General features: G+C 37.7%; 1 protein-coding gene across 5 annotated transcripts in view; it reads left to right on the plus strand.

Annotated features, from left to right (window-relative positions):
• Positions 1-22,815, plus strand: part of UBR1 (ubiquitin protein ligase E3 component n-recognin 1) — a 151,083-nt gene extending 128,268 nt beyond the window's left edge. For 4 of the 5 annotated variants that reach the window (XM_007173589.3, XM_007173591.3, XM_057541908.1 and 1 more), the window contains 8 exons: positions 2,932-3,019; positions 4,156-4,289; positions 5,723-5,831; positions 8,776-8,832; positions 9,808-9,885; positions 16,475-16,645; positions 18,496-18,597; positions 20,132-22,815. In XM_007173589.3, coding sequence (XP_007173651.2) covers positions 2,932-3,019; positions 4,156-4,289; positions 5,723-5,831; positions 8,776-8,832; positions 9,808-9,885; positions 16,475-16,645; positions 18,496-18,597; positions 20,132-20,273 — 881 coding nt within the window. In that variant the 3' untranslated portion in view covers positions 20,274-22,815. The remainder of the gene's footprint in view (positions 1-2,931; positions 3,020-4,155; positions 4,290-5,722; positions 5,832-8,775; positions 8,833-9,807; positions 9,886-16,474; positions 16,646-18,495; positions 18,598-20,131) is intronic. The other variant, XM_007173590.3, reaches the window with a different exon arrangement.
• Positions 22,816-23,336: the final 521 nt, after the last annotated feature.

Raw genomic sequence — 23,336 nt, forward strand, 5'->3', positions numbered from 1 at the left:
AGTGTATCAAGAAAATAATTGCTTAAGTGACTTTAAAAAACAGTATTTCAACTGTACTTCTCTAGTAGGATATATTCTGATAATGGAAGAACTACAAAAAAAAATCTTAAATTGAACTCCGTTAGTGGTATCAGTAGTACTAATATTGTTACTTTGAAATTATTTTAGGCAATTTTTAAACCAAATAAGTGATTGTGTTAACGCCATTGGGAACCAAATTTTCAGTATAAGGAGGAAGACACACAAGAATAAATTCAGAAAAGTTAAGTAAAAACCGAATAATCTCCTGGTCAGAATCCCTGCAAGTTATTTTTTGGGTATCAACAGACTGATTGTAAGTTTATATGGAGAGGCAGAAGACTCAGAATAGCCAACTCAGTATTGAAGGAGAAGAACAAAGTCAGAGGACTGATACTACTTGACTTTAAGATTTACTGTAAAGCTACAGGAATCAAGACAGTGTGGTACTGGTGAAAGAACAGACCAATGAATCAATGGAACGAAACAGAGAGCCCCCAAATAGACCCACATAAATATAGTCAATTGATCTTTGACGAAGGAGCAAAGACAAATGGAGGAAAGATAATCTTTTCAACAAATGGTGCTGGAACAACTGGATATCCACATGCAAGACACAGACACAGATCTTACACCTTTCCCAAAAATTAACTAAAAATGGATTATAGACCTAAATGTAAAAATACAAAACTATAAAACTCCTAGAAGATAACATAGGAGAAAACCTAGGTGACCTTGGGTATGCAATGACTTTTTAGGTACAACACCAAAGGTACAATCCATGATAGAAATAATTGGTAAGTTGGACTTCATTACAATTCAAAACTTCTGTTCTGCAAAAGATTATTATCAGGAGAGTGAGAAGATAAGCCACAAACTGGTTGAATGGATTTGCAAAAGATGCATCTGATAAAGAACTGCTATCCAAAATATACAAAGAACTCCTCTAAGGTTCAACAGTAAGAAAACAAACAACCTCGTTAAAAATGGACAAAAGACCTGAACAGACACCTTGCCAAAGAAGATATCCAGTTGGCAAATAAGCATATGAAAAGATGTTTAATATTAGGTGTCATTAGAGAATTACAAATTAAAACAACAACGAGATACCAGTATACATCTATCAGAATGGGCAAAATCCAGAACACTGACAGCACTGAGTACTGGCAAGGATGTGGAGCAACAGGAGCTCTCATTCATTGCTGGTAGGAATGAAGTCCATGCCACTTTGAAATACAGTTTGGCAGTTTCTTAACCAAACTAACATGCTCCTACCATACAGTCCAGCAGTCACACTCCTTGGCACCTACCCAAATGAACTGAAAACCCATGTCCACACTAAACCTGCACACAGATGTTTATAGCAGCTTTATTCATAACTGCTAAAACTTGGTAGCAACCCATATGTCCTTGTGACTGGATAAATAAACTGTGGTACATCCAAGCAATGGAGTATTCTTCAGTGCTAAAAAGAAATGAGCTGTCAAGCAATGAAAAGACATGGAGGAAACTTAAATACATATAACTAAGTGAAAAAAGCAAATTTGAAAAGGCAACATACTGTATGATTCCAACTATAGGACATTCTGGAAAATGCAAAACTATGAGATAGTAAAATGACCAGTGGTGATTGACAAGGGTTAGGGGAGAGAGAGGTGAATAGGCAGAGCACAGAGGGTTTTTAGGGTTTAATGAAACTACTCTGTGGGATACTATGCTAATGGATACATCTTATACATTTGTCAAAACCTACAGAATGTACAACAGCAAGAATTATCTCTAATGTAAACTATGGACTTTGGGTGATAATGATGTGTCAATATAGGTTGTAACAGATGTGCCAGTCCTGGTGAATGGTGCTGATAGTGGGAGAGATTGTAGGCGTTTGGGAACAGTGGGTATATGGGAAATCTGTGCTTTTCTCTCAGTTTTGCTGTGAACCTAAAGCTGCTTTAAAAAATAAAGTTTATTAATGTAAAAAGATCTTGTTACATGGGTGTGTGCATTTGTCAAAATTCATTAAATGGTGCATTTAATATTTGTGCATTTTATTGCATGTAAAATTTACCTCATACTGAAAAAAAATCATATACAAATATTGAACTCTTACATTTAAATTGGAAATATCAGTATGAGTTCATGATATATTTTCCTTTAAAAAAAAAAGTGTATTTTCTAAAGAAACCTTAATTGAAAAAGGAAAAGAACTGGCAATATTCAAGGTAAGAGACTCAGGGTAATTTTAACTGTGGCCTTTCAGATGAATTAATGGATAAACAAAATATTTTTAAAACAAGAGAGTACTACTCAAATGTGCTGTACCCATCCCTCGCAGCAGAGTGAAGGTAGGCATTTTTATCCCCATTTTAATACAATAAAACTAAAGTTCAGGGAACTTCAGTGGCTTACACAGAATTTTAACTTAAATGGGAGAGGTGGCAGTTGCTGGAAAGGTTTAGGATGGTCCTACTAAAGATTAAGGATAGATTATGGAGGAAAATAACCCGACAAGATTCTTTTTATGTGTCTCTTTGCTTGAGCAAGAAGGCAGAACAGCAACCCACTTTCCTTTCTAGAGGTTGAATTTCTGCCTGCTAGCCAGGACAGCTAGGAACCCCGAGCAGGTAGATGACCACTAATTTATTTACCTGGTCATGTTATAATGAGGTAAATATTTATTAAACATCATGTTTAGCAAGGCTGTGATTCTGCCCTATTTGTTTCTCTAGCTAACATACTGATAAAGTTTATATAACAGTTTTAATATTCAGGATCAACAATTTAGACTGAGAACAAGGGAAAGAACCTCAGTTGAGTTGACATTGCTTATTTTCCTGGAACCATAAAATTGAGGTTTAATTGATAAATTGAATAGCAAATTCATAGATTTATCTTTCAGAATTTCTTTTTCAGGCCTCCCCCTTGCACAAGTTCAAGAAGAGAGTGAAGAGGCTCGTTCTGCATCTTCTTTCTTGGCAGAAGTTTCTCAGTATACAAGTGGGTGAGTAACAGTCCATTAGTCCAGTCTATTTCAGTATTATTTTTATAATTCCACATCTTTGTTCAGTTGTTTGGCAGTGTAACTTTTGAACCATTTTAATTCCAGTTTTTAAAAATCAGTTAAAAGGCTTTTGGAATAACAACAAGTAAAACCTACCCATTCATTTGTTTCTGAGTCTAAGACAAGTTTTGACACATCTTTACTCTTGTAAACTGTTATGGGAACATAGGCAAAAGATGATAGAATTTTAACAATATGCAACAGTTAGAATTTAAATAAATGTAAAAAGTTGAAAATAGGTTGCCCTTTTAAAGCAATTCGTACAGTTAATACACTTAATTACCTAGAGGTTTTTTAAGGCTGCTGTGAATAGTATGTGAAGTGTATTGGCAACGCAGAGGTTAAAACCAAAAGTACAGTAGAGTGCTCTGCTGCGCTTCATCTGCTGCCACGTTCTGCTCTTTGTTTTCATCTTCTTCGCCAGTCAACTTTTTTTTTTAGTTTAAGTACTGAATATGTGTGCGTGTGTATTTATTTTTATGTTAATAGACTTTTTTAGAGCTGTTTTAGGTTTACAGAAAGGTTGAATAGAAAGTACAAAGCGTTCCCATTTCCTCCCTCCCTCCACCAATTTCTCCATTATTAACGTCTTGCATTTGTGTGGTACATTTGTTAAATTGATGAACCAGTATTGATACATTGTTATTAACTACAGTCCATAGTTTACATTAAGGTTCACTCTTTATGTTGTAAGATTATAGTATCATATAGATTAGTTTCACTGCCCTGCAAATCACCAATTTTAATACAGAAATCAGGAAAGTATTAACTTTTTTTTTTTTTTTTAGCTAACTTGGCTGCTTTGGTTAGTTATTGCTAAATATATTTGCTCCACATTTCATTACAAGGGTTAGGGGAAAGAAAAAAGTAGTTCTTTGCCTTAAACATCTACCTGGTAAAAAATGCAAGATTTGTGGTTTTCTTTAGCTAGTTAAATATTTTGTTTTAAATATTTAAAAATTAAATGGATAAAAAATTATTTAATGCTTAGCTATGTTTTTGAAAGGGGATGTGTTTACAGTCTAGGTTTTAGTCTGATCTGTATTCTGTTCTGTTCTGGAATTATTGCCTCTTAGCTGCATTGGGTGTGGTATTCCTGGCTGGTATTTATGGGTCTCGTTGAAGAATGGCATCATCCCTTATCTTCGCTGTGCTGCATTGTTTTTCCACTATTTACTTGGAGTAACTCCACCTGAAGAACTATTTACCAGTAAGTAGGAAAATGAAATCACAGAGTAGTAAATAAAACTTTTTTTGTTACCTTCAACCTCAAGAATACAAGGTGAGAGCAGGCAAACCCACTTCATTCCTCACCTCTTTCATCAGTGTTCATTCCAAACATGTGTGCGCCCCTGCCCTGGTGTAGGTAAAAGGTGAGGCCAGAAACCAGATTAGCCTCACAGTCTGCAAAACCTATTCATGGCTCCTATCTATGTACAGATTTTGTACTTGAGCTTACAAAGTGCCTGCGTGCAGAGTATAATGGATAGGGTATACAAGAAATTAGAAAGATTGATTGCTTTTAAGGGAAGAGAACTGTTTGGCTAGGTAGGAGGAAATTTTTATTATATACTCTGTTTCTTGGATTTTGAGCATGTGACTGTATCTATTGTGAAAGAGTTAAAGGCCTTTAACTGGGAAAGGCCTGTTGTGATAAACCAAGGCTATGTGTATTTGAGTAACAGAATCATTTCCTTTCTCCTTTACTTGCCTTAAATCTACATCAAGGTAGAGAAGGTTTCCTTGTGGCTTTGTATGGGTAAAAATCAGGTTTGTATGATTTTGGAAGAGTCATCAAATTTGCTCAGAGATTCTTTCTTTTGTCCTTTTCTCAGGTCAGCCTTAAGAGGGTTCTATATCTTGAACTCAGTTCAGTAGGGTTTGTTAGATGTAGGTTTGTTCTGATTCTGTATAAATACGATGCTACTTTCCAAGTGGTTGTCAGTACAGATCTGTTGTTTTCATTTTTAAAAAAATCATATATTATCTAGTCAGTGCTGTAGTATGGCAGTGGATAAGATAAAGTCCTTTCTTTTGAGAGGAGATGAAATATAAACAAACAGATAAATATATATAGTATAATGTGAAATGGTAATAAGTGCTGCAAAGAAAAATAAAGCAGGTTATGGGAGTAGAGAATGCTGGGGTAGAGTCATGGAAGCCTTCTTTGTGAGGAGATATTGAGCAAAGGGACATTGAAAAAGGAGATAGGGTTGAACTGGGCGGGTGATTGAAGGAAGAGTATTCCTAAGCAGAAGGAACAATAACTGCAAAGGCTTTGCTTGACATAGCCGAGGAATAGTAGAGATGAGTGGCCGAAGCCTATTGAACAGGGGGAGGGTGGTAGGAGATGAGGTCCAGATCAGGTAGGGCCTTTATGCCACAATAAGGACTTTTGTATTTTGTATTTTTGTGGTGGTTTGATGTTGGAGAAGTCTGATCAGGAGAATGACTCAATCAGATTTAAAAGGATCACTGTAAAAAAAAAAAAAAATCACTGTGTCTTGTCACCCACAGTTTTATAGAGTACAAAGTATACTCTGTATAGACAGAGTATAGAAATGAGCATAAACAATGTAGAAACTCTATTGTTGACCAGGTAAGAATAATGTACTTATTAAATGTGTTTTTATTTCCTTGCAGATCCTGCAGAAGGAGAGTACAGTGCACTCTGTAGCTATTTATCTTTACCCACAAATTTGTTCCTGCTTTTCCATAAATATTGGGATACTGTAAGGCCCTTCCTGCAGAGGTACTGTGGGGGTAAAATATCATTACTGGGTTATTATACAGTTTGGAAATGTTAAATTAAAAATATTTGCTAAGCTTTTAGATTGATTAGCATTGTTTGAAGGGGTGACAAAAATATACGAGATTCCTAATTCACACACATAAGGAGTTGGGGATAAGACCAGCAGCAATGGGCAGCTGGAATTTCTGCTTGTTCCACCATGACTACCATTCATGGTGCTTATTTTCCCCACAGCTGCTATCTCATCCCAGTTTTAAATGGGGTGGGTGGTGGGTGGAGTGAGGATAGGTCCTGTTGTAAGCAGCAGTACAGTCACAGTTAAACATCAGAGGAACCCAAAGTGGGGCTACAATAGTAGCATATCTCATATGGTAGCACATTTCTCAGCAGGGTGACTGGGGAGGAAATAAAGGTCATTTGGTAGATCAAAGATGCATCTAGTTAAATTTCCTGTGGAAAAGTGTGTCTTTTTTTATTAAAAGTTTCTTCCTACCCCATTACTTACTGGCCCTTCTGATCACTCTCTACCCTCCAAACCTCCAATCTCCTTACCCTATCTTTGCTGCCACCATTTTCCATCTTTTTTTTTTTTGAGATATAATTGACATATACCATCATTTTAATAATCAGTTCTCATCATGTTGCTCTTACTTTATTTCCCCCATTAAAGATTCTGGCATCCAATTCCAATACTTGTTGTGGGGGGTGGGGGGGCGGGTTGTTTTTCCCACGCATCCAGCAAGTAATTCTGCAACATCAGCTGGGTGTCCTGCTATTCAGCTCAATCCTGACTCTTGTCTTCCTGGAGGTGCTGTCAGATTCCATGGGTTAAGGGCTCAGTCCCATAAAACTGACGACCCCATCCCCACATACTTCAGAAAGAGCCAGCACAGTCCAGGTTGTCACCTGTGCTCACCAAAAGGCAATCTGTAGAGCAGCTCACAGAACTCAGAGAAACGTTTTCCATACTAGATCATCAGTTTTTTATCAAAGGATATGACTCAGGGCCAACCAGATGGAAGAGACACATAGGGCAAGGTATGAGGAAAAGGGAGCAGAACTTCCACCCTCTCTCTCTGAGCACACCACTCTCCCTGAATCGACACGTGTTCACCAACCTGTAAGCTCTCCAAATCAAGTCCTTTAGAGGTTTTATGGAAGCTTTATTACGTAAGCGTGATTGAGTAAACCATTGGCCGTTGGCGACTGATTCATCCTCCAGCCCTCTTCCCTCCCCAGAGGCTGGTGGGTAAGGGGAGGCTGAAAGTTCCAACCCTCTAGTCACGTGGTTAGTTCTCCTGGCTACCAGCCCTCACCCTTTTGTTCAAAAGCCGCTTTGTTAACATAACAAAAGACACCTTTTTCACTCACATCACTTAGGAAGTTCCAAGGGTTTTGGAAGCTCAGTGCTGAAGACAGTGTCCGTCTGTGCCAGGAACTGGGTCAGAGACCAAATATATTTATTATTGTTAAAAAAATTAAGTTTGAAGATCTAATTGGCTTTATTAAATGATTCATGAATGGGCAGCAACCCATCTAGCAAGTAGAAAGGAGCCTTTTATAGTCAGCAAGGAGGTGGGACAAGGAAGTCATAAATGAAAAAAGGATTATTTCAGGCAAGGTCACCTTCCTTTGCGGGACAAAAGGATCTGTTAGGCAGATTACCTCACTGGTACTGACCAGGAAATTCCAGACCGATGGGTAAAGATTTCATTTCTGGGGAAGGTTGAAACTGCAGTTAGGTTTAGGTGTTAAGTCTTGGTTTGATGGACGTGGGCTTAGCACAAGTAACTTCCATTTGGGGCTTGTCGCTTTTTTAATGTTATCAGTCACAGTATCACACCCATGATTTCCTTTAGTCTTTTCAATTTTCTACCCTTTTTCTTTCTCCTTTTTCTTTAATCAGTGTCTTTTTCCCTGCATGCCCATGTCAGGATTTGTGTGAATGTCCGCCCATCTCTTGACACCTTTCTCTGTGCTCTTACCTCTTCTTTTGGGTTCTTTTCTGTGTTTTCTCATTTCTCATGAGGTATTCTGATTTTCAGTGTGATAAAAATGAATTCAAAAAAAAAATCAGTATCATGCTTTGTGTTGAATGCAATCACAGTAGGTTATACTAATTTTACTTTTATTTTGTTGGAGTTGATACATTTTTAACTTGCTATTCTAGTTTAATGTTAAAAATTCGAACTTTGAAACAAAGTCTGTACCACTCCTGGCTCTGCTTGCCTCAAAGCCTTTCCTCATCATCTGCTCTGAAAGGCAGGAGACTGACCTCTGTAGGCCATATTTCCCAGTCTCCCTTGTCTGTTGGCTTCAGCCTGTGGGAGGCACTGGCAAGATATTGGAGGTCAGGAGGAAGAGAGAAACCTGTGTTTAGGCCACCTCTCTCTGCCTTGTGGGGCATCCCTGACAGTGGCTACTGTCAGTTCTACTGATGTTCTACTGGATGTCAGAACATCTCGTTCCCACCAGACAAGTCTGCTGTAGTTCTAGCATCCACCAGTGACCCTGAGCTCCAACAAAACCACTCCAAAAATATTATTTTGTTCCTGCAGCCTGGGAAGGGTAGTAGCTTCCTGTTATTGGCTAATCTTTGGGTTGCCTTGCCTTTTTTGACTCCTGGTTGGCTTCTCAGCCCTTCTGTCACCTTTATTTCCAATTCCTAGTATTAAATTCCCTCTTGTTAAAATACTCAGAGTGGTTTCTGTATTTCTAGTAATAGATAACCTTTTAAAAAAGAAATTAATAAAAGAGGGGGGTAAATAGACAGAAATAAGAAGGGGAGAAAAAGGGAGAAGAAAGGGGGACAAGATGTAAGGTAAAAGAAGTCTAGCGGAGGGCACATGGAAAGAAGGGACAGAGGTTTGGAGAGGATGGCTCCATGGATATTCCACTGAAGTTGTGATGACCCATTTGCTTTTTCTCTCTGCTCCCCATATAGATGGTGTACAGACCCTGCCTTACTAAACTGTTTGAAGCAAAAAAGCGCCATAGTCAGGTTGGTTTTACTTCTCAATCCTTCCCCATCTACAAGTTGTGTTTCCAAAAGTAGTTGGTTGATGAGCATGCTTTCTAGTCTGTTGTCTTCATTCTCACTCAGCACATTGTTTCTTACATTTCTGTTAGGTCTTTGCTGGAAATTTGATTCTTCATACAGTTGATTTTTTTCTTGGAGTGGCTGTCCTTTCCCTCTTAAATTGTTTGACACCACCAGCACCTGTTCCTTAAGCTAGTGCATACCTGTTAAAAGGCTTCTTGGAGTTGCTAGTGTATTAAAATGAGAGGGTAGTGACAGTATTCATATAAACCACTTTTTTTTTTTTTGAGAATAAAGATATAAATAAAACTATTCCCTCCTCCCCATCTCTTCCTTTCTATAAGCTTAGAGACTACCCAGCAAAACTTTTCTTCAGCCCCCCTATCTCCCTTAAGTTATGGTTTAATCAAAATCCATCTCTTCCTCAAGGACAATTTTTTTAAATTAATTATTTATTTATTTATATTTTTTGGCTGTGTTGGGTCTTTCTTGCTGTGTGCGGGCTTTCTCTAGTTGTGGTGAGCAGGGGCTACTCTTCGTTGTGGTGTGCAGGCTTCTCATTGCGGTGGCTTCTCTTGTTGCGGAGCACGGGCTCTAGGTGCGCGGGCTTCAGTAGTTGCGGCAGCGGGCCCTAGAGCACATGGGCTTCAGTAGTTGTCCATTACTATGGATTGCAAATATGAATCCTTAAACTGTTGTGTTTTTTTTTTTTGGGGGGCCACATCACACGGCTTGTAGGATCTTAGTTCCCCGACCAGACCAGGGATCAAACCCATGCCCCCTGCAGTGGAAGCACAGAGTCCTAACCACTGGACCACCAGGGAATTCCCCTCCTCTCGTTATTTTTAAAACATTCTTCCTTCTATTATTTGGTCTGTTTTTGATCTGGGCTTATTTACTCATAAAATAAAATTGCCATTTAAATTATATTTCTAGGTACCCTAGAAAAAGAAATAGTTTGATAGAGCTTCCTGATGACTATAGCTGCCTCCTAAATCAAGCTTCTCATTTCAGGTAAGAAGAAATATATATTTAAAACTTTTTTGAGCTTGCAAACTCACCACCACTAGCAAACTTTTTTAAAAAGTGACCACTGAGCATCCTCTGTAACAGTGATTTTCAATCTTTTTTTTTTAATTCAGGTGAAAATCACGTAACATACAATTTTGTATAATTCATTGGCATTTAGTGTATTGCCAATGTTGTGCAACCACTATTTCTCTCTAATTTCAAAACTTTTTGATCACCCCAGGGAAACACCTTGCATCCACTAAATAATCATTCTCCATCCCGCTCTTTCCCGATTCTGTAGTAACTGATAATCTGCTTTCTGTCTCCATGGATTTGCCTATTCTAGATATATTATATAAAAGGAATCATACAATCTATGACCTTTTGTGTCTGGCTTTTTTCACTTAGTATGTCTTTGAGGTTCATCCAAGTTGTAGGATGATCAGTACTTCATTCCTTTCTTGGCTAAATAATATTTCATTGTATGTATATACCAAAGTTCATTAATCTATTCATCCATTGGTGGGCATTTAAGTTGTTTCCCTCTTTTGACTATTATGAATAATGCTACTATAAACATTCATGTACAAGTTTCTGGTTGGACATATATTTTAATTTTTCTTGGGTATACATACCTAGGAGTGGAATGCTGGATCATTATGGTAATCCTATGTTTAACATTTTAAGGAACCATTAAACTGTCTTCCACAATGGCTGCACCATTTTACATTCCCACCAGAATGTATGAGGGCTCCTGTTTCTCCATATTCTCACCAGCACTTTTTATTTTCTGGTTTGTTTGCTTTTTGTTTTTTAATTAAAGCAATCCCAGTGGGTGAAAAATAGTAGCTCACTGCGGTTTGATATACATTTCCTTAATGATCAAGGATGTTGAACGTCTTTTTGTGTGCTTGTTACAGATTTGTATATGTTCTTTGGAGAAATGTGTGTTCAAGTTTTTTGCCCATTTTGTTTATTTATTTATTTTTCATTTATTTTATTTTTTATTTTTTTAATTTTTTAATTGGGGTATAGTTGTTTTACAATGTTGTTTTAGTTTCTACTGTACAGCGAAGTGGAGTTCCCTGTGCTATACAGCAGGTTCTTATTAGTTATCTATTTTATACATATTAGTGTATATGGCAATCCCAAGCCCATTTTATAATTGCACTATCTTTTTTGTTGTTGAGTTGTAAGAGTTCTTTTTATCTTCTGGGTATTAAACCCTTATTAGATTTTAATTTGCAAATATTTCCTCCTATAAGTTGTGTTTTCATATTCTTCATAATGTCCTTTGATGTATGAGTCCATTTTATGTTTCTTTCTTTTGTTGCTTGTGCTTTTGGTATCAAAACTAAGAATTTGTTGCCAAATCTGAGATCATGAAGATTTAGTCCCATGTTTTTTCCAAATAATTGTATAGTTTTAGCTCATATTTAGGCTGTGTATCTGTTTTGAATTAATTTTTGGAATAAGGTAGGAGGTACAACTTCATTCTTTTTTTCATGTGGTTTCCAGTTGTCCCAGCACCATTTTTGGAGACTGTTCTTTCCCCCTCATTAAATAGTTTTGGCACCTACTTTGAAAATCAATTGGTCACAGATGTTTGGGTTTATTTCTGGACTCTCAATTCTATTCCATTGGTCTATAAGTCTATCCTTATGCTAGTACCACATTTTTAAATTACTGTACCTTTGTAGTAAGCTTTGAAATTGTAACATGAGAGCTTTCCAACTTTTTCTTTTTCAATACTGTTGTGACTATATGGGGTCCTTTGCAATTACATTGGAATTTGAGAATTGGCTTTTTCATTTCTGCAAAAGAGGCAATTGGGATTTTAATAGAGATTGCATTAATCTATAGATTGCTTTGGAGAGTGTTGCCTTCTTAACAGTATTAAGTCTTCCAGTCCATGAACATGGATGCCTTCTATACTTAGGCCTGCTTGAATTTCATTCAGTGATGTTTTGTAGTTTTCATACAGTATGCAAGACTTTTCCCTCCTTGATTATATTTATTCATAGGTATTTTATTATTTTGAAAGCTATTGTAAATGAAATTGTTTTCTTAATTTCCTTTTTGGATTGTTCATTGCTGGTGTATGTATGTATTTATTTATTTTTGGCTGCATTGTGTCTTCGTTGCTGCACGCAGACTTTCTCTAGTTGCAGTGAGCAGGGGCTATTCTTTGTTGCGGTGCACGGGCTTCTCATTGCAGTGGCTTCTCTTGTTGCAGAGCACAGGCTCTAGGCGCGCAGGCTTCAGTAGTTGTGGCTCGCGGGCTCTAGAGCGCAGGCTCAGTAGTTGTGGCGCACGGGCTTAGTTGCTCCGCGGCATGTGGGATCTTTCTGGACCAGGGCTCGAACCCTGTGTACCCTGCATTGGCAGGCGGATTCTTAACCACTGCGCCACCAGGGAAGCCTTGCTGGTGTATTTAAACACAACTGATTTTTGTCTGTTGATCTTGTACCCTGCAACTTTCCTGATTTCCATTAGGTTTTTTTTGTTGTTGTTGTTAATGGTTTCTTTCAAAGAGCATATTTAGGAGAGTTAATTTAAAGTCTTTGTTTATTATGTCTCATGGCTGGGCTTCCTTAGGGATGATTTCTGTCAGTCTCTTTTTTGTTTCCTGTGAATGGGCCATACTTTTCTGTTTCTTTGTAAGCTTTGTTGAGAATGGGACATTTTGAGCATTGTAATGTATAACTCTGGAAATCAGATTCTTACCACATCCCAGGAATTGCCATTGTTGCTTGATAAAGGCTGTAGTTATCTGTTTGTTTTAGTGACTTTTCCAAACTATTTTTGCAAAGACTCTATTCGTTGTGTGTTCACTGAAGTCTGTGTTCCATCATCTCTGTGGTCAGCCAGTAACTGACAGAGATTTCCTTAAATGCCTGGATGCAATAAGAAAAAAAAAAAAGAGAAGAAAAGATATGAAGACTATTCTGCCTCTTTAAATCCCCTCTACTACCATCACCGCCAAGGAAGCTGCTTCAGCCCATGGGAGCTGAAACTGGTCAGTTTCTGTGCCAGCCCCTCAGTGAACTGCCAGGCAAAACTAAACATACAACCCTAATTTTTGAAGACAAGGTCCCTCTTGCCCACCTTGGCACCAGCATGCTGCACCAGGATTGTGGGCAGCCACCCCCATAGCTACCTGCTGTGGGGCTGGGGGATAAGGGATGGTAACCACTACACAGAATGCCAAAATCCACTGAAATTTACTAGCCTCATTTTTGTCAAGCACTCCTCTGGACACTGCAACTGTTTGTCCCGACTCTGAGTTCCCAGAATAATTGCTTCAGACAGTTCTTGCCAGATCAGTAGTTGTTCTGGTAGAGGAACCGCACTGTTCTCAACTTCCCAAGCAAGTAGCAGTCTTAGAAATATCTTTTATACATGTGTCTTTAAACACTGTTTTACATGCATTACAGTGTGGTGACCACATTCATTCACTGAAATAACACTGAAGAACACTTTTTTTCCCCAAACACAATCTTTTAAAGTTACCAAGTAGGCGTTTGACAACTTAAGCTTTTTTTTTTTTTTTTAATTTTTTTATAGCTACTTTATTTATTTATTTATTTATTTATTTTTGGCTGTGTTGGGTCTTCGGTTCGTGCGAGGGCTTTCTCTGGTTACGGCAAGTGGGGGCCACTCTTCATCACGGTGCGGGGACCGCTCTTCATCGCGGTGCGCGGGCCTTTCACTATCGCGGCCCCTCCCGTTGCGGGGCACAGGCTCCAGACGCGCAGGCTCAGTAGTTGTGGCTCACGGGTCCAGCTGCTCCGTGGCATGTGGGATCTTCCCAGACCCGGGCTCGAACCCGTGTCCCCTGCATTAGCAGGCAGATTCTCAACCACTGCGCCACCAGGGAAGCCCCAAACACAATCTTATATGGAAGCCCGTTATAACAGTAAAACAGACAACACTGTGACTCAAAGTGCAAGCCCGGGTATTGGAAAGAGGAGTATACCCGTTAGCCTCTTCTGGCACCATGTTCCTCCTGCCTCAGTCAGGTTAAACACTACTCTAAAGCAGTGTTTCTCAAACTTCCTTTCATCTTCGTCTTCCCTTTCACTGATCACTTTCAAATGAAAAAAATACTGGCTGATAAAGACTAGTGAGAAGCAATAAAAACAAGTTACATTGTGCTCATTGCTAATACCATGTATGAATTACCTGTTAGTTACTTTTATAAGAGAACAACATGAGGTTAAACCCATGATGCTATATGATAAAATTATGTTCAATAAGGTTAACCGTAATTTTTGTTTTGCCTTCTATAATATGGTGCAAGTTATTTGAATAGCATAAATTAATGAGCAGCACACCACCAGTGAAATGTCACTGAATGGAGAAATCATATTTGTATCTGCTTCAGCCATTGGTTTGTGAATATTTCATATTTGAATCACAACGCATCATCTTGAAAATAATAAGCCAAAATTATTATTGGTGCAGTTCTGTATCCTTGACAATCCAGTTGCATCACACACCACCCATAGCAAACCAGACTGATAATGATGACATGAAACTAGCAGTAACTAGTAATTAAAAGGCAAGAATCTCAGTAGCTTGAAAATCAAAGCCTATTCAAGACTCCATTGATAAAGTACTGGTGACAAGGCATCGTTTTCCAAAATTGCAGAAATTCCAAAGCTCAGTTAGGCGTTTTGTAATGTTCCTAAGCATTGTGCAGCAGCTAAACTTCTTAGTAAACTTAATTAGAGCTCTCAGTAAACACAACTAACTCTCAAATTTAAGGATACTAATTAATAATTCCAGTTAACTGCCTTGATCTATAAGGTGACTTAGTCTTTAGTTATATGTTAAATAACTTGCTGTCATTTGAAGGACTCAAAAGGAGAGAATGCAGTTCAGGGTCATCTTAAGGGCTTGAAGAGCCCTTCTTTGGCCCACTCTGAGAATCACCACCCTACAGAATGACTAAGGAAATTCTCTTATTTAGTTACAACCATTGCTTTGAGCCACAAAGCCAGGGAGTTTAACTGGCCCATCAGGAGCTTGGGCAGCCCATAGTTCAGCCTCTATTACCAGTTAAAATTGACCTCAGTTTCAGCTCCCTTGCTGCTTGTCTCAGGCAGATTAAGGTCAGCCAACTAAGGAAGTGACTGAATCACTTTACCTCTCAGCCCTCCAAAAATTAGCTGGATGATTTCAGAGACTGCATCCAGCTCCAGATTCAGTGACTTTCCTAATCTTGGGGCTGCATTGGTATCACAGACACCCTGTGAATAGATATTGTTTTCTAGTCATTCAAGGGTATCATGCTGTTGGCTCTGAGAAGAGTGTTAATCATTAATCACAGTGACGATGCTCCTGAATGATATTAGTACTTATTGGTTTCAAGTAAAAATGATAATAAATCTTATGCTCTCTTCCAGTTTTATTGTTACTACTGGTTTCCATTAAGACTGAGTCATCTCTAGTGTAGGAGCATGGCTGATCAGTGACTGTATTTCAGGGACATCACTCCCATTTTCCTCTATAGGATGGGACTCAGCCATCCTGTGCTAAAAGTTAAAGAAGATGTTGGCTTTATCCAAAAAGAGCAACGCCCGGGAAGTGAAAATAACCCCCTCATCTATAGGAGACAGGAATGGAATACCTGTGCAGGGAGTCCCTCTGCTCCTGTGTAGAGAATAGTGATTTTCTTATCTTGCCTAAGAAAGTGGGCATCAGAGAATAAACTGTTAATACCATATTAGAGATTCATTTTGGTGCTCTTTATTCTGACCCAATTGTGGACATCACTGGATCTCTTCTGGGGTTGCATTTATTTTTTTCTGTCCAAATTGATGCTTGCTTTATGTCCATTATACAGCAGAGATAGGAGTATAAGAAGCTCCTTTTACAAAGATAGCCATTATCACTTTAATTCAGAGAGTGATACCCCTCTTGGGGGCATTATAGCAAGGCTCTAGCATGCCACTGTGTCAAATGGCCAGATCTCATAGTACTACTTGGTTCAAACAAGTCAACTTTGTCACTTTTTCTTTCCCAAGACTTGGCTGTGTTCCACAGATGGAAAAGTGCATCAACTCAAAGACTGCAGTCTCCCCTTTCAACCCTAAAGATCTCAATACTTCAAAGAAGTGGGGGAAATGTGTTTAAACCCTTACTGAAAATTGTGGTTAAAACAACAACAGTAATTGTACACCTTCAAGGTCATTGCTCCAACATTGAGGACACAAGATTGACTAAACCAATCCAGAGGGGGAGCTGACTGTAAATTGGTCATGTCAGATGAAGACTGGATTCTCTAAATGCATCGCAATCTCAAGGCATATTTAAGTGCCACACTTTGTGGGAATTCCCAGAACACTGCATATTTAAAAATAAATTTTCGTACTATGAATTAATCAGAAGACTTTTTGTTATCTTCTTAAGGAAAAGTATTAAAGAGGAATCATCTAATTAGATGTTTACTTGTGTTTTAAGAGCTTTCTTTTCTGCAAAGCAGCCAGTGATGAAAACACTGCTAATACATCTAAAACACTGCTAACTGATTATATCATGCTTTTATTATTTCTCCACCATACTGAATGTTTTCTTCCCTTTTGAGGTGCCCACGGTCTGCAGATGACGAGCGAAAGCACCCTGTCCTCTGTCTTTTCTGCGGAGCCATACTGTGTTCTCAGAACATTTGCTGCCAAGAAATTGTGAATGGGGAAGAGGTGGGAGCTTGCATTTTTCATGCCCTTCACTGTGGAGCTGGAGTCTGCATTTTCCTAAAGTAAGTAGGAAGCTTCATAATGAACTTAAGGAATCTGAATCCAGTCTGGTGGCCATTATGGCAGGACAGTATGTTGATAGGATATGATCTGTCAGAAGTTAGAGCATAGACCTGTTATTCACATGCAATTGCATTTGAAAAGATACTTAAGTATCTTCTCAAATGTAAATAATAGTTTAAAAAATATGAAGTAAGTAGTTTAAAAAATAAGTTAAAAATTGGAATCTGTTCACATTTTCATTATTTGTGGAAAACCTTAAACAAATATGGTAGACTTGAAATGAAATTGAGTTATTTGTATTGAGGTGGATGGACCTATAGTCTGTCATACAGAGTGAAGTAGGTCAGAAAGAGAAAAACAAATACCGTACGCTAACACATATATATGGAATCTTAAAAAAAAAAAGGTTCTAATGAACCTAGGGGCAGGACAGGAATAAAGATGCAGACGTGGAGAATGGACTTGAGGACATGGGGAGGGGGAAGGGTAAGCTGGGACGAAGTGAGAGAGTAGCATTGACATATATACACTACCAAATGTAAAATAGATAACTAGTGGGAAGCAGCCGCATAGCACAGGGAGATCAGCTCGGTGCTTTGTGACCGCCTAGAGGGGTGGGATAGGGAGGTTGGGAGGGAGATGCAGGAGGGAGGGCATATGGGGATATATGTATACGTATAGCTGCCTCACTTTGTTACACAGCAGAAACTAACACAACATTGTAAAGCAATTATACTCCAATAAAGATGGTAAAAAAAAAAATGGAAACGTGAAATATGATAGACTTTATATTGATTACTCTGGTGTTGTGTAAAAATCAGGTATAGTGAAAGAGTTTAGAGTCCTAAAACTTATATTTTCAAAGGACATGTACATTGTTAGTTTATGTTATCCTTTGAATGTTTTAATTTGCTTCACTTCCTCTATCAACCAACCATTGTTTTCCCTGGTGTCTTAGCAAATGACTGAGAACAGACCAATAGTCTCTTGTATTTATGAAAGAAGAATGCACGTTTCCTGAGAGAGAGAAAAAATTCAAAGTGGATGCGTGTGCTTTTTCTTTCCGTTCTCCCCATGTAATCTAGTTTCTGTTTATATAAACCCAAACATCTCACTCACTAGGGAATATGTAGTCACTGCTAATCAGCATCTGTTGGAACAAGGAGAATAAGTGTATGGAAGCAAAGCCCAAACACCCATTTTCTTCTAGGGTACCTACAGCGAGTAAACCCACTACCTATTCCAACTGTTTATTTTATAATTTCTCTCTAGAGTACTTATCTCTTATGTACACGAACATTATTTTTTATTTTTCCATTCCTCTGCTGTTAAGAGTCCCAAGTACCTTCAGGGTTACAGTGGTTCTTTATAATGTGCACTGTTGGAGGCTGGCTCTAACCAGAAAAGGCTTGACACTTCCATAGATGACCTTCTTTCTGGCCCAGGGTTATCAGACTAGGAGATATGGTTCTATTCTTCTGTTAAGCTCCCTCCCCCGCTCCAGGTCATAGGTCAGGAAATAGGACAGAAACAACCCCAGCCACCATCTTCCAGGGTACCTATGGTTCACATAGGACAGCCTCCTTCTTCTCTTCAGTATATTTAGTCAGTATTACTGACTGGTCCCATTTCCCTAAATCCATTGATCCTTTCCCATAGCTTCAACAAAAATAGCAATGTTCATTCTCTTTTATTTAGACAAAACACGATTTAGTCTGTTTGTCTATATTGTCTTTATACTGAATTCTTAACAGATACCATGTCTTTTCTCTAGATTAACTTTGACACAGTGCCTGTCATTTGCATACATGCACTTAGTAATATTTCTGTTGGTTGTTTTGTCCCTTAGAATCAGAGAATGTAGAGTAGTCCTGGTTGAAGGTAAAGCCAGGGGCTGTGCCTATCCAGCCCCTTATTTGGATGAATATGGAGAAACAGACCCTGGCCTGAAGTAAGTTTTTTAAATTTTACTCACATTATTGTACATGGATGGTGGCAGCTCTTTAAACACAAAAGCTAATACTGAGAGATATTTTTAAATAGCTATAAATTGAAAATATTAAATATGATGCCATCCTAAATGTAACACATAATTTTCAACAAGTTTGTGCTTCTCCAAAATTTTTAGACCCCCGCCATCCTAATGTTTGAATGCTGTATTATTTTTAATCAACCTTTCTTCAGAATTACTTAGAAGGTTTAATTGACGCTGATGTACAAAAGAAAGAAATCTGTAGTATCCAGCGAGGGAGTTTGGTTTAAAATGGAAATTCATTGTTTCCATTGCAATACTTGAAACTTTTTATTAGCCAGCTATGTCAGCCTTCTTTGCTTCTAAACATTAACAAAAATGCTTAGAATCCTGTAATTTTCTGTATCCTTCACTGGTGTTAGGAACTGGAGTACCACTCATGGGTATGAGAAAAAGGAGGTAAGGCCACAATGGTCCCAAAAGTAGATATAGGTAAAGATTAGATCCCCTTACCATAAGCTCTTTTTGTTTAACTAAAAGTGTGTTCTTTTGAAATTTTGGCTTCGCCAAAAAGTTTGTTTGGGATTTTTGTAACGTCTTACGGAAAAATCCGAACGAACTTTTTCAACCCAATATATTATTCAGAATGAATCGGCTTATTAGATGAGGCTTGGAACCTCTTTGTTCATATGGAGATTTGTTTTTATTGTAACAGCTTTTGACCTGTATAGAGAAAGTCTTTGGATTCAGGAAGAAAAAGCTGGGTGGTGAAAGTAGTTAATGATTGAGGATAAGAGGTCTGTGTTGTTCCAGAAAGGTACAAAGAAGCAGAATTTTTAAGTTAGTTAGGCAATATGAAAATACCCAACCAGCTGAGACATGTGAGTGCCCCAGGGATGAGAGTCTCACAGTTCTCCATCATTGGCAACGGCCAAACTTCAGTCATTTTGAATTAGCTGTTATACAGTGTTACAAACTGTGCAACCTTAGAATTGGTGTGGAGTAATTTTATTTAAATACTTGCTAATCACCAGCAAGTTTGTTGTGTCATAAAGACAATAATAACTAAGTATTTCTGCGGAGCAGCGTATAATTTGAGGGCTTAGTGTTACACCTCAGACCTAACCTCTACCCTACAAAGATCAGAAATCAAAGCTGGATAAACTGTAAGAGGCCAGAAAGCCATTAAAGACCTACTCAGGCTAACCACTCAAAAAAGAATAGAACTGCTTCAAGTTATAAACCTTTCTAGCCATTTAAATGGGGTCCCATAATGCCCATGGTATACTTGACCTATTTTTCTGAATAATCAAGGAGTAAGTTTCTTCTTCATTAGCTAAGTAACTTACCAAGTTCATAGTGATCAGTGGTCAAGGGAAAATATACCTTTTAAAACCTTGTCCTGGTGATTCCTCCCAGTTCCAAGAACATCTCAAAAGTTCAGACTAGTTTAAACAATAAAGATGTAGTAGTTATTTGATTCAAGCTTACATGTTTTTTTCTCCCCCTGAAGGAGGGGCAACCCCCTTCATTTATCTCGTGAGCGGTATCGGAAGCTCCATTTGGTGTGGCAGCAACACTGCATCATAGAAGAGATTGCTAGAAGCCAGGAAACTAATCAGATGTTATTCGGATTCAACTGGCAGTTACTGTGAGCTCCAACTCTGCCTGGGGAGAATCACGAATGAAGACAGTAATGAAGACTGATTCAAAATTATGGAGACCTTACTGAGGGCTGGGGAAGAAGGGTTGGAGGGTCTTTTGCTCCATGTCCAGATTCACATACGTCAATAAAATATTCCTTAATGGAGTATTTCTTTCAATTAATGAACATATGCTTAAAGGAAAAAAAAAAGACATAGATTAATCTATTTTATGTTCCAGAACACTAAAGAAATGCTTCTTCACCCCAAGTGTCTGATTCTGCTAATAGTTCCAGAAAACTTACTTCCCTTCATAATCTGTCCCACTTCACTTCGTCCACCTGATAAATGAAGTCACATCAAGCAGTTGTGGGCATTCTTATATGTTGGTTGACTCTTCTACAACTTGTATTTGGTGTTTCCCCCCCAAATTTAATTTAGCTAATGGATCACTGACAAGATTTTAATAATCTGTGTTAGTCTTCCTTGAAGCTAAAGAGAAATTCAGAAACCATGCAGTATACTTCAGTTGAGAAAGTTTTCCAAAAAGTAAAAATTTTATAATTTCTCTCTTAAGGAAATGCCCCTAAAGTGCCACTTACTGTTTCAGCCAGAAATTAAACTATATTTCTATATGGACAGAGTTTCCATTTCTAAGGCAAATTTCTGCCAGTGTGGAAAAGCTTTTTTTTTCCTACTGTAGACCTCAAGAAGAGTTAGGATAATGTATTCATTATTATTATTATTTTTTTTTGTATTCATTATTTATCCCTGATGAAAGAAAGGCTGCAGTCCTCACCTCTGATGGTGAGGATTAGCTTTGTTGAGTTTTGAAATTATACTTTCCATTTTCCAAAGGCAAGTTTCTAAAATGAGTTCACTTACCTCTTGATTGTGGCACCACTCTATTTGACTCAGAAACCTGATGCAATTCTGATGTAAACTATCTATAGAATGAGGATAAGAAAATTCCCCCAGTGAATGGATCATGGCAGCTGTAAATTAGAACAATCAGATTTAAGCCTGTTCTGTAACATTCTGTGTCTTTGTAAGACAGATCCTTCATTTGTTATCTGTGTGCAAACTTTTCATAAACTCTGGGTATATGAGTAGTATAACCAACGAAAAAAGCCACGTGGTCAGTAGTCTGTGTCCTGTTATAACATGCTGTGGTTGAGCCATCTTGTTTATAAATAACAGAGCTCTCCTGCATCTGTGCATAGACTTCTTGGTTTTTGGCTTTAACTTTTTATATCAAGAACTTATGATATAAAACAGCAGGCAGAAGATAGATTGAAATCTTATATTTTAGCTTCTGTTGTCTCTGGGGTAATGTTAGGAGTTTGAAAGATACATTCAAAGACCGTCTTATTTTGCCTTTGGTGACCACGGTCATGTATGTGTATAAATGTTTTCCTACCTTCTTTTTGCTCAGCAAAGGCAAGCAAATAAAAATATATTTGCAAAGTGATTGATGATGCACATTTGGGGTTAGATTTTTTTGGTATTTTTATGTAAAGTAAAGAAATTCTGGATTTTGCAGTAAGGGATTGGCATGAACAGGCATCAGAATCACAATCATGATTTTCTACCTGAATAATTATTATTCAGAAGGTATCAGGAAATAGATACAACTCCAATAAACAGTTTCTAACTATTGATGGGTGAGGATTAGAAATTTCAGTATTCAGTTTGTCAAATTTGCCAGTATGATTAAACGATTATAACATCTCCTTTTATTTCTTATATAATTTTGTTGGATGGATTGTCTGACTGGGAAGTCTGAACCAGCCTAGGCAACAGAAGATGCTGACTTCTGCCCTAATTGATTGGTCCCAGTTTAGCAAAGATAAATTGATTTTTTATTTCTAACCTTTCTCTATCCACTTCATAAATTCTAGGGTTAAGCTCTCAAGCTGCCAGAGGGACTGCCCTGCAATGGCCAGTCAGATCTTTACTGCCAAAGAACCCATTTCCTATTGAGTTCCATTTCCTGAGATTGATTCAGATCTCTGCACTGTAGATGAACATACATCTCTCAGTGCTGCCCCCAGCCCAAGGGATTTCTAATTATATTCAAATATCCTAGTTGTTTGCCTTCATCATTGGAAACAGTTTAATTAAGCATATGAAGTTTACTTAAAAATGAGCAAAAAGTCACTTTATTTTCTTTAGTGTAGTATGTGGAGGAACTGGTTCAACAGGATGGCTCCAAAACTGTGTTTTTTGAATGTTTGGTGAGGGGCTAGCAGGAATTTTAATGATACAGTGAAGAAAAACATATATCTGTATAATTAATTTATTATCGTGGTGTATGGGCTGAGTTCACCCTTTAGTGGTCATTTGTCATTTCATAACAACTATGCATTTTGGTTCACTGTGATGATGATCTATATTTAGTGACTGCCACATGTTTATACCACTGATCCAAATTCCATCCATGATGAAGTTATACAAATAATGCATATATTGATATCTTTTATTGCAAAATGTAAATTTAAAACTTGTATAATGTTCTGTGCTTTTTGAAATAAAATATCTTATATGTGTATATTTAAAAAGAAAAAAGGGAATTCTCATGTTTGGGGATTTGGGTTTGAAGTATAAAAAAGTATACCTAGAAAGGAGCTATAGCTAAAAGTTATCTTTGTCAGCCCAGACAAATTCTTTAAAAGACATAGGTATTTAGTGTAATGGTCTCCAAACATTTTGACCATACAGTCTATCAGTAAATAATTTTTAAGATGCATATTTTACATATATGCATGTGTTCAACTGTAAGAATTAAGATTAAAGATGGGGGTGGGGATAAGACAAAATCAGATAATTTTACATTATCAAAATAATGTAAAATTATTACAACCAACAAAAGATGGGAGCAAAGGGATGAGTAGGTAGAAAGTTAAATAAGTTCACTGATTACATCAATGGTATTACATAGAAGTAAAAAGATAGCACTTGAAGCTGAGAAATCAAGAAATAAAAACTATACAAATTGACACTAGGATAAAACTAGCAGCTACATAGAAAGAAGGGGCAGTAAGAAGTAGTTTCAAAATTGCTTACATATTAGGG

Source organism: Balaenoptera acutorostrata, chromosome 3 (assembly GCF_949987535.1).
Source record: "Balaenoptera acutorostrata chromosome 3, mBalAcu1.1, whole genome shotgun sequence".
Taxonomy (NCBI): domain Eukaryota; kingdom Metazoa; phylum Chordata; class Mammalia; order Artiodactyla; family Balaenopteridae; genus Balaenoptera; species Balaenoptera acutorostrata.